General features: G+C 52.7%; 1 protein-coding gene across 9 annotated transcripts in view; it reads right to left on the reverse strand.

The window, feature by feature from the left end:
- The window catches only part of AGAP1 (ArfGAP with GTPase domain, ankyrin repeat and PH domain 1), a 392,780-nt gene that overhangs the window by 191,430 nt on the left and 188,768 nt on the right, over positions 1 to 12,582 (reverse strand). For all 9 annotated transcript variants that reach the window (XM_084892387.1, XM_084892386.1, XM_084892385.1 and 6 more), the window contains 2 exons: positions 4,283 to 4,410; positions 2,257 to 2,412 (listed from right to left, as the gene is read on the reverse strand). In XM_084892387.1, the coding sequence (XP_084748513.1) occupies positions 2,257 to 2,412; positions 4,283 to 4,410 (284 nt within the window). The remainder of the gene's footprint in view (positions 1 to 2,256; positions 2,413 to 4,282; positions 4,411 to 12,582) is intronic.

Raw genomic sequence — 12,582 nt, forward strand, 5'->3', positions numbered from 1 at the left:
GCAGGCTCTGCCGACAGCACAGGGTAAGGAAATACTCATTTATTGAGACACTATTATTAACTTTTCATTCCTGGCCTGGCGTTACTATTATCTTCCTGCCCCCAGGTTTCCTCCTCTGTCAGTTCCCTTGTGGGCAGGGTCCGGGATACCATGTTCAGGCACATTCCAGGGCCAGGGCCAGGGCTGCTGGAGCTCTCCTTACACAGCCTGGTTTTCAAAGATCCTGCCTGGCTCCTCCTCCTTCTGAGAACAGACACTAAAGCCAGCGGCGAGGAAACAGCCCCTGGACACTCTCCTGAGCTGGGGGGACGGTCTCTCCTTCAGCCCTGCCCTCAGGGGAGGCAGGAGTGCAGCAGACGCTCTGGTCCACACCCAAAGCCCACCCTCTCCGCATCTTCAGCAAGTGAGGTTCTTCAGTCCTCGGAGCCCTGAGCGAGGCACAGTCTGTCCGTACGGTGGCTCCTTCTCAGCCCCAAGTCCTCCACCTGGCGTCGGCAGTGCTGTGGGTGCATGACAGAGCCGGCAAGGCTGCCTGAAGTTCACAGCGAAACCACTCACTCATGCGCTCACAGAGACACGTGTCAGTCACCTGCTTTTCGCCGACACCTAGCCACCCCCCTCATCTGTCCCACAACCACCTCTGCTTTCCACTCTCAGAAGTCACTTCATGATGTCAGTGCCGTGAGAAAAAAAAAAAGTAAAAGCAATGCCTGAAGTCTCTGCATCTTCCCAGCAGAACCACACCCACAACTACTGCTGCTTCCCACTCAGAGAGGTTAAGTAACCTGCCCAAGGTCAAACAGCTGGCATCCGAGCCCGCTCTGCCTGGTCCCCTCTGTCTCTCCGCAGCAGCGTCTGTCAGCACTCACATGGCACAGGGCACAGCAAAGAAAAGGTGTGTGCTGTTCCCACGGGACAGTGGGCAGTAACCACTGTCCAGTGGGAAAAGCACTGCCCACATGGGCAGGGGGGATGGGTCACACACAATGCCGCCTCCACACAGGCCCACATGCCCCAGCCACCCCAGCAGAGTCCTCCTTTAGCTCGAGACCGGGAACCCTGCAGGTTGGACTTCTCTGCACCCAAGCCACCAGATACCAATCAAAGGAGGTCAGACCGTTCAGCAGGGCACCGTGGACACCGGAGCCGGCTGGCCCCTTGGCTGTGGGCGGCCTGCGCGACAGAGGCCGTTTGGCCACATTCTGGTCGCCACCACATCCGCGAGCAGCTGCCTGCAGCGTGGAACCCTGTCCCAGCCCCCATGCGGTGACAACTCAAAATTCCCCCAGGAATTCCCAACGTCCCGGAGCAAAGCCGCCGGCCGGGGAGCATGGGGGATAAGCACATGCCACGCACGCACAGACCAGTCCCGGGGCACAAGGCCCTCCTCCGGCCCCGGGACCGGCCCACAGAGCGACGGATGGTGCCATCGCTGGGTATGTGGAGGAGTGCTTCTGCAGTTAGGGGTCCTTGTACCCCGTCCACCCCAGGAGCTCCTGAAAGCTACACCAGCACGGAGTCCGCCTTCCGAAGCCTCAGCGCCCGAGCTGAGCTAGTTTTCAAAGGCTCCACAAGGACCTGCACAAAGGCCCAGGTGGACAGCCTCATGGCCACCAGCCTCCACCCCAGGAATTCCCAACATCCTCGGGCACACAGGCCAAGGAGGGGTCTGCGGGCTGGGGTGGCTTTTCTATCTCACCGGAGAGGCCAGTGGATCTGGGCAGTTCTGACATCTCTCTTATCCCAACATGACCAGTCTCTAACTAGAGACCAGGAGAGTCACAGGATCACAGGTTATCTTTACACAAACCCCCCTTTTCTTTTTTTAAATATTCTTATTGATTTTAGAGAGACGGAAAGGGAGGGGAGGGAGGAAGGATGGAGAAGGAGAGAAGGAGAGAAGGGGAGAGAGAGGCGGGGGAGCAGACCTCAATGTGAGAGAGAATACTATCTTCTGTTCACGCCCTGACCTGACCGGGGACTGAACCTATAACCCTGCGGTGTCGAGGATAACACTCCAACCGAAGAAGCCACACCAGCCAGGGCCCGAGCTCACCCTTCATTCTGACACATGGATCAGAACTACCTGCACACCAAGAAATTTTGCTCAATATCTAAATCTGTGCATCCCATAATTTTCTCAGACTTCCTGGGAAATCAGTGTTAGCCTCAGTACTTTAGTTTGGATTCCACAGACGTCACGGAGCCACCCGGTGGGCAGACACCACTAATGGGAATCCCTGAAACCGCACTCACGGTGAAAAGGTTGGAGCGGCGCTTGGACTGCTTCCGGACGGGCGTCGGGGTGTTGGCAGTGGGAGGGACGTCGATCCGCAGCTCCTTCTGGCTGGTGCTGGGCGTCGACGGGACGGAGGAGGAGTAGTCGCTCAAACTCCCGCCTCCGTTACTCGTCTGCAACGATTCAAAACCAAGGTTTGGTTAAGGACACGCTCCAGAAACCGAACGCCACCTCCTGGGCAGGGTCCTCACGAACAAGTCAGTGGGTCACCCCGCCGACGCCCGCGCCAGGCTGGGGGCACCTCGCTGCGCAGCCCGTGTCGGCATCGGGCACAGGCGGTTTCCTTCCGGAACACACCCACCACGCCATGGAGTCCTTTGTCTAAGAAGTGACAAGAAAAACAGGCCTCTATCACTTAATTTTTTAAAATCTGAAAGGGGCCGAAACCGGTTTGGCTCAGTGGATAGAGCGTCGGCCTGCAGACTGAAAGGTCCCGGGTTCGATTCTGGTCAAGGGCATGTACCTTGGTTGCGGGCACATCCCCAACGAGGGGGTGTGCAAGAGGCAGCTGATCGATGATTCTCTCTCATCGATGTTTCTAACTCTCTATCCCTCTCTGTTCCTCTGTGAAAAATCAATAAAACATATTAAAAAAATAATAAATAAAATAAATAAAAATCTGAAAGGGAAATGTCATCACTTTCTCCTCCTGCTGAAAAGGAAGGCACTGGGGGAACTCCGTGGGGTCTGTGGTTCCCTCACTGCTCTAGGCTCCACGCAGGAAGCAACATTTTGCCCACCACTCACAGTTTGAAGATGACATCATGAAAATGTGACACCTTTTGGGAGACGCTTCAAGATCCATAGAAAAACTAAAGGTGCCTACAGTGGAGGAGCGAGCATTCGCGACAGAACCGCTACAGGCCTGACTGCAGGAGCGGTCACTTCCTGTCTCCCCAGGAAGCTGGAAGCCTTCTCGCTGCACCCTCTGACAGGCGCCACGTGACTAACCCTGTCCAGGAAACGCCCATCAAAACCGTGAGCGCAGGAAAAACAAGCCACGCTCTCCTAAGGGGTTTTGGTTAGGTTCTTCCTCGTGACAATTATTTCATTTACTTCTGAGTGAATAATTGAAAAATGCTGCGAGGGAAAGATCGTTTCCGGGGCCTCAGGGCCGGGGTCATTGTCACGGAGGGCTGCTACCCAATCTGGGAGCACAGGAGACCGCTGCCGACATCCGTCCACAACTGTCCCACCTGCAGGCAGGCGAGGCGGCAGGAAGGCCAATATAGGGTCATTAAGAAAATGTTTTAATGGATTGATTTGAGAGAGAGAGGGGGGGGGGGAGGGGAGAGAGAGAGAGAGAGAGAGAGAGAGAGAGAGAGAGAGAGACAGAAACATTGATTTGTTGTTCCACTTACTTATTCATTGGATAATTCTTATATGTGTCCTGACCAGGGATTGAACATGCAACCTTGGCGTACTGGGACAATGCTCTAGCCCAGTGGTCTGCAAACTCATTAGTCAACAGAGCCAAATATCAACAGTACAACAATTGAAATTTCTTTTGAGAGCCGAATTTTTTAAACTTAAACTTCTTCTAATGCCACCTCTTCAAAACAGACTCGCCCAGGCCGTGGTATTTTGTGGAAGAGCCACACTCAAGGGGCCAAAGAGCCGCATGTGGCTCACGAGCCACAGTTTGCATACCACGGCTCTAGTCTAACCAACTGACCTACCCGACCAGGGCCAACACGGTAATTTAAATCAACAGCCAAGACAGCAAGGACAGCGAGCACAGCGCTCCCTCTCTGGGCCAGCTCGTCCCAGCACGCTGGCCGCGGCGGGAAATGCTCAAGATCACTTCCCATAGAAACCGCGTGGCCACAGCAGTTTCCGAGGGACATGCTAAGCCAGTTACCAACTTGCTGCTATTCAGAAAGTTGAAAAGAAGCAGGAAATCCACCTTGCGGCTGGTGGACAGACACGGTCTCCGTGGCTCAGGCGAGCCTCCGGGTCCGACCTCCCGTGTGCCCCACGTACCTGGCTGATGTGCACGGCGGACACCTGCGCGGAGCAGACGGAGGAGTGGCTCGGGGAGTTGGGGAGCGACTTGCAGGGCCCTATGGACAGTTGCTGCTTCTTCCTCGTGGCGACAATCTTCTGGGCAACTAGTGGGCGGGGAGATGAAAGAAGTCCACGTGAGGCTGGTTCCCAAAGGCAGAGAAGGCGGTGGGGGCCGGAGCAATTCTGGGTTGTTAGGTGGGTGACCGCAGTGGAACCGACACTCCCCAGAGCCGCCTCCTTACCCCGCACCCCAGCTGAGCGTGGTCCTGAGCACAAGTTCCCACAACGGAAGGGGCATGGGGCCGTGCCCAGGAATCTTTCCTGGGAGAGCTGCCCCCGGACGGTGCCTTCCCTATGTCTTTCCTTCCTGTTGCTTAAAAAGCACACGTTGGCTGTGGGCCTTGGGGGTCCCTTACGGACAAAAGCCACGCGTGTGAGGCAGGAGGAGCCCTGCATGGACCACCTCAGACACCTTGAGTGTAAAACAGGAAGAGACATTCCCATCTTGTCTAAAGTATTCTAATAATTGGGTTCCGCCCCCACCCTCAGTTACTTGCGGCAAAAATAACCCTAAGAAAGACCAAACAATGTAACCAAATCTTGAAAAATCAAAAATCTGCTTTTTTGCTTTTTCTTTGCATAGCCCAAAGAATTACTCATCTCTGCAAGCTGCCTCGCGGAATTATATTCAAGGACATGTAATTATATCAAAGACCTCTTTTTATTTAAATATATGGCTACACACATCGGAAGTTTATCTTAATCAATACGAATCTAAATTCAACCAGCCATAACTTGTCCCGGCAAATAGGCTCGCTGATAAAGCATATTGGATTTAATTGGAAAGGAAGTCAACGATTAGGAAGCTCTTCCTACACCCATAGGTGTCACTGCAGGAGAATAACTACGGCTTTTATTTGAATGGATGTGTGTCTTTGGGGACGCGCTGTAATTAAGTTCAATGATATTCAATCCTTGTGTTTGCCCAGAGAGCTGCTCTTTTTTTTTTTTTTTTTTTTTTTTTTTTTGCGGACACCCACGCAAAGGAGCTCATCACTGCCCCCAGCAAGAGGTTACGGCACAGGAGGGAGCGCACAGCATCCGCAGGCCATTTCTTATCCACGTGAACACAATTGTAATAAGGACCCGGTGTGTCCGGGGCTTATGGCCTCCATGTAAATGAATGATGGCATAAATATGATGAAGTGAAAACGCAATATGTGAAAAATGGCTCCCAGAGATGAGAGCCAGCCTCATTAGGTACAGCCCACCTCCAATAGGCCTCTTATCATCCTGAAAGGATGATATCAATTAATTTATCTTCCCGTAGTGTATTGATCATAACCTTCATCAGCTAATCATGTTTAAATTACAGAGGTGCAGTGCGGCACTCTGTCATTTCAAAACCATCGGCGTATTGATCTGGGGTCTTTGAAGACGTGTATTAGAGGATTTTATAAATCATTATGTGAACTCAAAAATAAAAATTTAAGACCAGATTCCAACAGCTGCAACACATGTGTCGTGCCCGTGAACCCAAATCCCAGAGACCAGGAGTAAATTAAGTTAAAATCGTGACTGTTTGGGGGGATTTCCCATTTGCGTCTTTTTGGAGGAGGGAGGAGAGCAAAAGGGGGTTTCCGATTATCAACTCGAATGCATTTTATTTTACTGCAGCCTCAGAGCCACTCGGCAGCTGGAGGGCCGGAGTGACTTTGATCTGAAAGCTCATTAAAAAGCACACAGGTCAGAATTCCCAGGGCTGGGCGTCCGGAGAGCTCTGCAGACAATTCCTGTAAACGTTTTCCTCACGGAGAGATCGGAGAAGCTTTCTAAGGTAAGTCCAATGAATGCCCCATCCTTCCTCCGTGGAGGCCAGCAACAGCAAGTTCACCAGCCAGGAGAACGTTTTTACCTGAGAGACCCCGTCGAACACGGACAGGGCGGTACAGAGCCCGAGCCAGAGGGTGAGTGTTAAAATCCTGTCCATTTATTTATTGTTCTACCACTGGTAGCATTTTTGGTAATACTTTTGGTAAATTCACGCTCATCACTTGTAGCATTTTTTAGCTTGACTCACATTTGTTCTATTTTCCCATATTGTTATGTCCATACCCAAATGGAAGAAATGAGATTATTTACAAGTATGTTGTTCTAAAATAGACTGTTTCAAAACTACAGGTTAGCCACAAAAGTAGAGAAAACTCAACGGAGGGCAATACAAGGTTTAGACGTAAGAAGGAAGAAGATGAGTAAAAGGCCCTGGCCAATGTGGCTCAATGGTTTGGGCCTCATCCCGTGCATCAGCAGGTTGCCAGTCCAATTCCCTGCCAGGGCACATACCTGGGCTGTGGGCCTGATGCCGGTAGGGGGCATGCAGGAGGCAGAAGATAAATGTGTCTCTCACATGGCAATGTTTCTCTCCCTCTCCCTTCTCTTCCTCTAAAAGTCAATAAAAAAATTAGAAGAAAAGAAGAGGACTAGTAAGAGGAAAAGGAGAGGATGAAGCAGCTGTTGTGTAAGGCTTGGAACCCTCTCCACAGTGAGGACGAAAACCTATGGGATCCCCACGAGCTGCCTGCAGGCTCTACAACCTGAAGAGAGCACGGCCCATTCCTCAAATGATCTTGCAAAAGTCAGGGTGAATCACCACACATGAGATGGGATGGTCTGTGTGAGTCTGTGAGCCCCTCCCCCAAAGCTGAAGCCAAGGAAAAGGAACTCCTGTCACGTGGGTCGGGGGTGGGGTGGGGGCATTGTTCGATTATAACTAGAATCATTAACTACTCATATTCAGAACATTTAAACGTTAATAGACTTAAAACATAATATTATCCCAGATTATACTAACTGGGCCATTTTTATAACCTCTGAGTTTTATCTACATTGGGTCATTCAACAAATGAGGACGTTACATATTTTATAGAAACACCAGAGGCCCGGTGCATAAAGCACAGGTGGGGTCAGGCCGGCCCACCCCGATGGGGGCTGATCAGGGCCGGGCCAGGGGGAGGGGCTGTGGGAGGTTGGCCACAGGCCCCACCCCCTATCTGGGCCTATCAGGACCAGGCTGGCCCAGCTGGGGAGGGAGGTGCCACGAGAGGTCAGCCAGCCCCACCCATGATTGGGGGGGAAGGTTATTGGGGACAGGGCTGTCCAGCCCTGCCTCCAATTAGGATGGGTGGTGGGGGGGGTCTATTCAGGTGGGGGCTGGGTGGGGGGAGGGGCCGCAGAAGGTTTGGGGGGGCCTTGGGGACTCTGGGTTTCCCTCTCTCACCTTGTTCGATCTCAATGGGCCGGTTGGCCACCACAGTGCGCATCATAGCGACCAGTTGCTCTGGTTGTTCCAGCGATCCAGTCGATTGGCTTTTATACACATAGATGTGTGGATGAGTGAACCAAACAGAACACAAGCACGGGGGTTTCTTAGGAGAAGAGGAAACCCTTACCTCTGAAAAGTGATGTTTCCTTGATTCTGGTGACCCATGTCCCTAACAGTCAGTCGCCAGGGGAGCGAAGTGGCCGTGGGTGTCAGCAGCATCCACTGCAAACGTTCTCGGTTTTGCTGACGCCAGCCAACTTCTCAAACCCCCTGGCATTTCCACACCGAGGCTCACTGCTGTTTCAGGTCATTTCCTCCCACCATTCTGAATTTGATTTAGGTAATCCAGAATAGATACCCTTAATGAATCCCTCCAATTGTATCTATATACACCGTAAAAGCTTCAAAACCAAGCAAGGAGATCGCCAGTGCCCAGGGGGAGAGGGTGGGGGCTGGCAAGGGTCCCTGCTTGACCTGGGTCATGAATTTGAGCCCATTTTTAAAGCCAATCCCTTAAGTATACCCTCATGTACATATTTCCATCCTTCAATTTAAATGTAAGCAACAAGAAAAGTGAGTTAGACATTTACTATCTCCACAAATTTTAAATTTTCCATCAGATAGATGACAAATGGCACCCTTTAATTAGCGGTAAAACTGAGACTCAGCTCCCAAATCAGACCTCATTAAACCCTGGCGTGGTGCCCAGCGCCTGCTTCCGCTTTGCTTTTCCCATCGTTCCCACGAAGAGGGAAAGAACAGGCCCGGCTGCACCAGGAAGCAGGCCCGCTGCTCACGATCACCAGCACGGCCTCTCCCTCCTTTACACCTGACGCGGAGCCAGTCCACAGATGCAAACAACAAGGCAGAGGGGACCATAGCAGAGCAGGGGTTCTGTCAGGCGGCCTGTGTCCCCCACTGCTGGACACTGCCTTGGGGCCAGGAGACACCCTATTTCCCCGCCAGCATCCCCACGCGAGATCCTCGCACGTCCAGGACAGGGACCATGTGTCCCTTTGCTCTGACCTTGGCTCTGACCTCTCACTCTCTCCGTGATCCTTCAATTTTACTTGGCGAACAGATAGAAGAGGCCCAGGAGGGGCTCAGCCAAGGCCGGTTAAACTTTATTTTCACAATCTTCCTTCTTTGAAAGCAGTTGGACTGTCCCCGGCGTCCCTCCCACTCTCCTGGCCTCCTCAGCCCGGTCACTGGTGATGGCTGGGACGGGGCATCTAACTTGAGCTCTGGGCAGCAGGGGGTGTCGCTGCAGGTGCCCTCCTGTCCTGCCTCCCTCCCTCCTTCCGTGACCCCGACATTCCTGTTTCCTCCCCCGCCTGCAGCTCCCCCTCCTTCCCTGGCTCTGCCACGTGGGGACTCTGGGTTTCCCTGCCTCACCCCGTTCGGTCTCCATGCCCTCCCCCGCAGCCTCTCCACCTCGAGGCCCACGGCTGCACGTCCACATAACAGCCTGGGCTTCCTGCATTCCAGAACCGCGTCTCCGGGCACCACTCGCAGCTCCTGGGCAGAAGGGAGGGAGACGAGATGTATCCTCATCCACAGGGCCCTGCCCGAGCCTCCCCTTGGCCACCAGACCTGCTCCTCCAGATTCCCCGGCCACTGGCCAGCCCTGCCCCTCACACACTCAGGAGGAGACATGACAAACGGTAGAGTCTACCACCAGAATCTCTCTCAAGTTCACCGTCACTGCCATTGCCTCCACCCAAGACCTCATCTTCCCATGCTGGTTACCAAAAGCAGTCCCCTCCACAGCCGCCCGAAGGGATACACTGCAGGTGGCCTCTGATAAGGCCAATCGTCCTGCTTATAGTCAAACAGCTCCCCATCCCGCAGACAGCCCGAACCTCCTCACACAGGGGCACCCCTGGTTGTGAGGTGAGTGCTCCGCCTTCCACACCGAGGGAAGCCCATGACCCTGACACTCCTGCCACATCACAGGTCCTCCTGCAAATGGGAAGGGCGGCACGGGAGGAGCGGCCTATCCCTTTGCAGTGCCCAAAGCTAGGAGACAGTGTGGGCTCCTCGTGGCCCGTGACCTGACGGACAGTCTGTGGGACCCTGGTTTCCAGTACAGGAAGCCCAGGCAAGCTTCGTCTTCCAGGGCCTTTTACCAATTCATTAGTGATGACGGCATCATCCTGGGGCCCACGTCTCTCGTCTCATTTCTTTTTTTCTTTTTTTTTTTTTTTAAATATATTTTATTGATTTTTCACAGAGAGGAAGAGAGAGGGATGGAGAGTTAGAAACATCGACGAGAGAGAATCATCGATCAGCTGCCTCTTGCACACCCCCTACTGGGGATGTGCCCGCAACCAAGGTACATGCCCTTGCCCGGAATCGAACCCGGGACCTTTCAGTCCGCAGGCCGACGCTCTATCCACTGAGCCAAACCGGTCTTGGCTCGTCTCATTTCTTAACTCGTTCAGAACCCCACGATGGCCAAGGAGGCCTTCAAAACCCCACGCCCCCCACATTCCCAGCCCACAGCCTGCATACAACCAGACAGAAGCTCCACAGCTGCCACAGCCACTGGCCCTTCCACCTCCCCGTGGCCATGTCCTCACAGAGCCCCCATCTCCGCACCACCGCCCTGGGAGCCTTCCTCTCCTCCCATCCAGCTGCTCCATGGAGACCCCGAACCCCAAACACCCACAGGTGCGAATGTGGCCAGCTCTGCACCTCACCTGTACCTGGGCTGGGTGCAGCTGTGTGTGCATGGACATGTATTAAGGCACACACGCATGTAGTCTATACATATGTGTGCACACACATCACACACACACACGGAGAGGGGTATGTTGATGAAGGGATGCAGCTCCAGTCCTCGCCCTTAATCCTCAAGATCTGGTACAGAAACTGCTCAGTAAACCACTCGCCCTGTGACCACTCCCACGAGATTCTGCCTCCTGCTCTGGACCAGGGCAGGTTGCCTGTGCATGGCACCAGCTGGCACCCACACCACCCAAAAAGAAGCCCAAATCAAGCTTTTTAATTTCATCAATGATCATGACATTTTTGGCATAGTCCAATAAATGTTAGTGAGTTTACCGTAATCAGCAAATCATCCTCTGTGGATTAAATGACAGACTCGAATTAATCAATTCACAAGGACTTCCGCAGGGCCACCCGTGAGCGGAAAACGTAGGGGAGGAGGCAGGAAAAGAGGGGCACCACCTGGTCTCTAATCTCAGCAGCTTCCACTCCAGGAGCAAAATCCTCACCCCTCCATCAGGAGCTCCCCTTCGCCAGGGATGGGCCCAGGAGGAGTCCCTTTGTCCTGCACCCCCCGTTCTTCACTCATCATTTACTCAGCTCCCCCACCCCACCTTCTCCCCGTGCAGGTCCCAGGGCCCCAAACAGGCCGCCCTCCCCCACCTCCCCGGTCCACTGGAGATTTAAGTGACCAAGTAGCTTTGTGATCATCTCCTTCTAAACATTCTACACGGTTCTGTCCTTTCCAACATCAACTTCTGTCCCATGGGCTTCGCAGTGTCTTTGGGATGCGGCAGGGCTCTCCATGAGTCCCAAGGACCCTTGGGCTGTGCTGGAGGCAGATGCCTTGAGGAGGAGGGATGGGGAGGGGGGCCTAGCTGAGGGTGGTCCGGGGAGAAGCACGCAGACTTGAAGAGCCACAATTAGATGCCAAGTGGATACGATGTAAAAGAAGCCAATGTGAGGGAAAGGATGATTCTTCAGCTACTGAGACCGGCTGTAGGCAGCACCGAGGCCAGTCCGGGTGGGGGTGTTGAGATCCATAGTTTTAGTATATGTGCTGCCGAAGCGAGCACGAGATCCATAGTTTTGAGTAGGAACTTAAGTATGAATGATAAATCTAACAAAGATATTTTTAATGTTTATAATAGACACACTTGTGAAAACCAACTGGCTTGAGCCTCCAACTTTGCTCCACAGAAACTTTACTCCATTTGAGGACATCAGGTGTGCCTGGTCCCCCTCCGCTGGAGCCAGCACCCAGAGGCAGCGGGTCCTGCACCACCCACCGGGCCCTCCCTCAGAACCAGGGCGGGCTGAGAGGAGAACACCCATAAATAATGAAACCACCAGGGACTGTAAATCTTCCAGCAACAAATAAAAGATCCCCTGACGTCTCAACTCAGTTTTAAATTACAGTTGAGTGATCATTAAACTATCTTATTAATTAAGAAGAAATTAATTACCAAATTATCTATGTAGTTCTGAATTTGTGACTTAGGAGTGAAAAGAAATGTGAAGTGGATTTTTTTCTCAAAGTTAATGAATGTTAAAGGGTGTGTTCTGTATGGTGGTGACCCATCTCCTAGGTTTATTTCCATATCGTCTATGTTTCAAGTACAGAGGCTATGCCCAAACACTAACAAAATGAAAACTGTGTGTGTGTGTGTGTGTGTGTGTGTGTGTTGTTTGATGCTTTATGAAATTAATAAACCACTAGGACCCACTCTTGGGATTCTGGCACTGACACACCTGTATATCCTCCCAGACGAGGCTGCCCGTCAGAGAATAGTCAGTTCACATGCCAAGGCAATGGGCAAATGCCAGTACAGTACATGCTTTACCTGAACTCCTAGGGACAACATCTACCTGGCCCTCATCAAGCCCTGGCCACCTGGATAAAGGAAGGAACACAGAATCCCCAGTGGGCTTGGAGAACGTATGAGAAGGTGAGGGAGAAGATTCACACGGGAACTGGAAATATATTTTTAGAATCTCATAGGCAAAGAAGAGTGACAAGTGTGGGTTCAATCCTTAAGGCACCAGGAGGCCATTCAAACTATTCCAGGACCAGTGACAAGATGCTTTGGAGGGACACGTGGTTGGTTTGGAAGATGCAGGCCAGCCCTATCTGGACTCTGGAGAAAGGAGTGTGGGGGTGTGTGCTCTGTGATAGAGGTTCCAGGGTCTGGGCTCGGGAGCCTGGCTCCCAGGGCTTAGAGGC

The sequence above is a fragment of the Pipistrellus hanaki genome (assembly GCF_964339955.1).
Source record: "Pipistrellus hanaki genome assembly, chromosome: 8".
NCBI classification, from domain to species: Eukaryota; Metazoa; Chordata; class Mammalia; order Chiroptera; family Vespertilionidae; genus Pipistrellus; species Pipistrellus hanaki.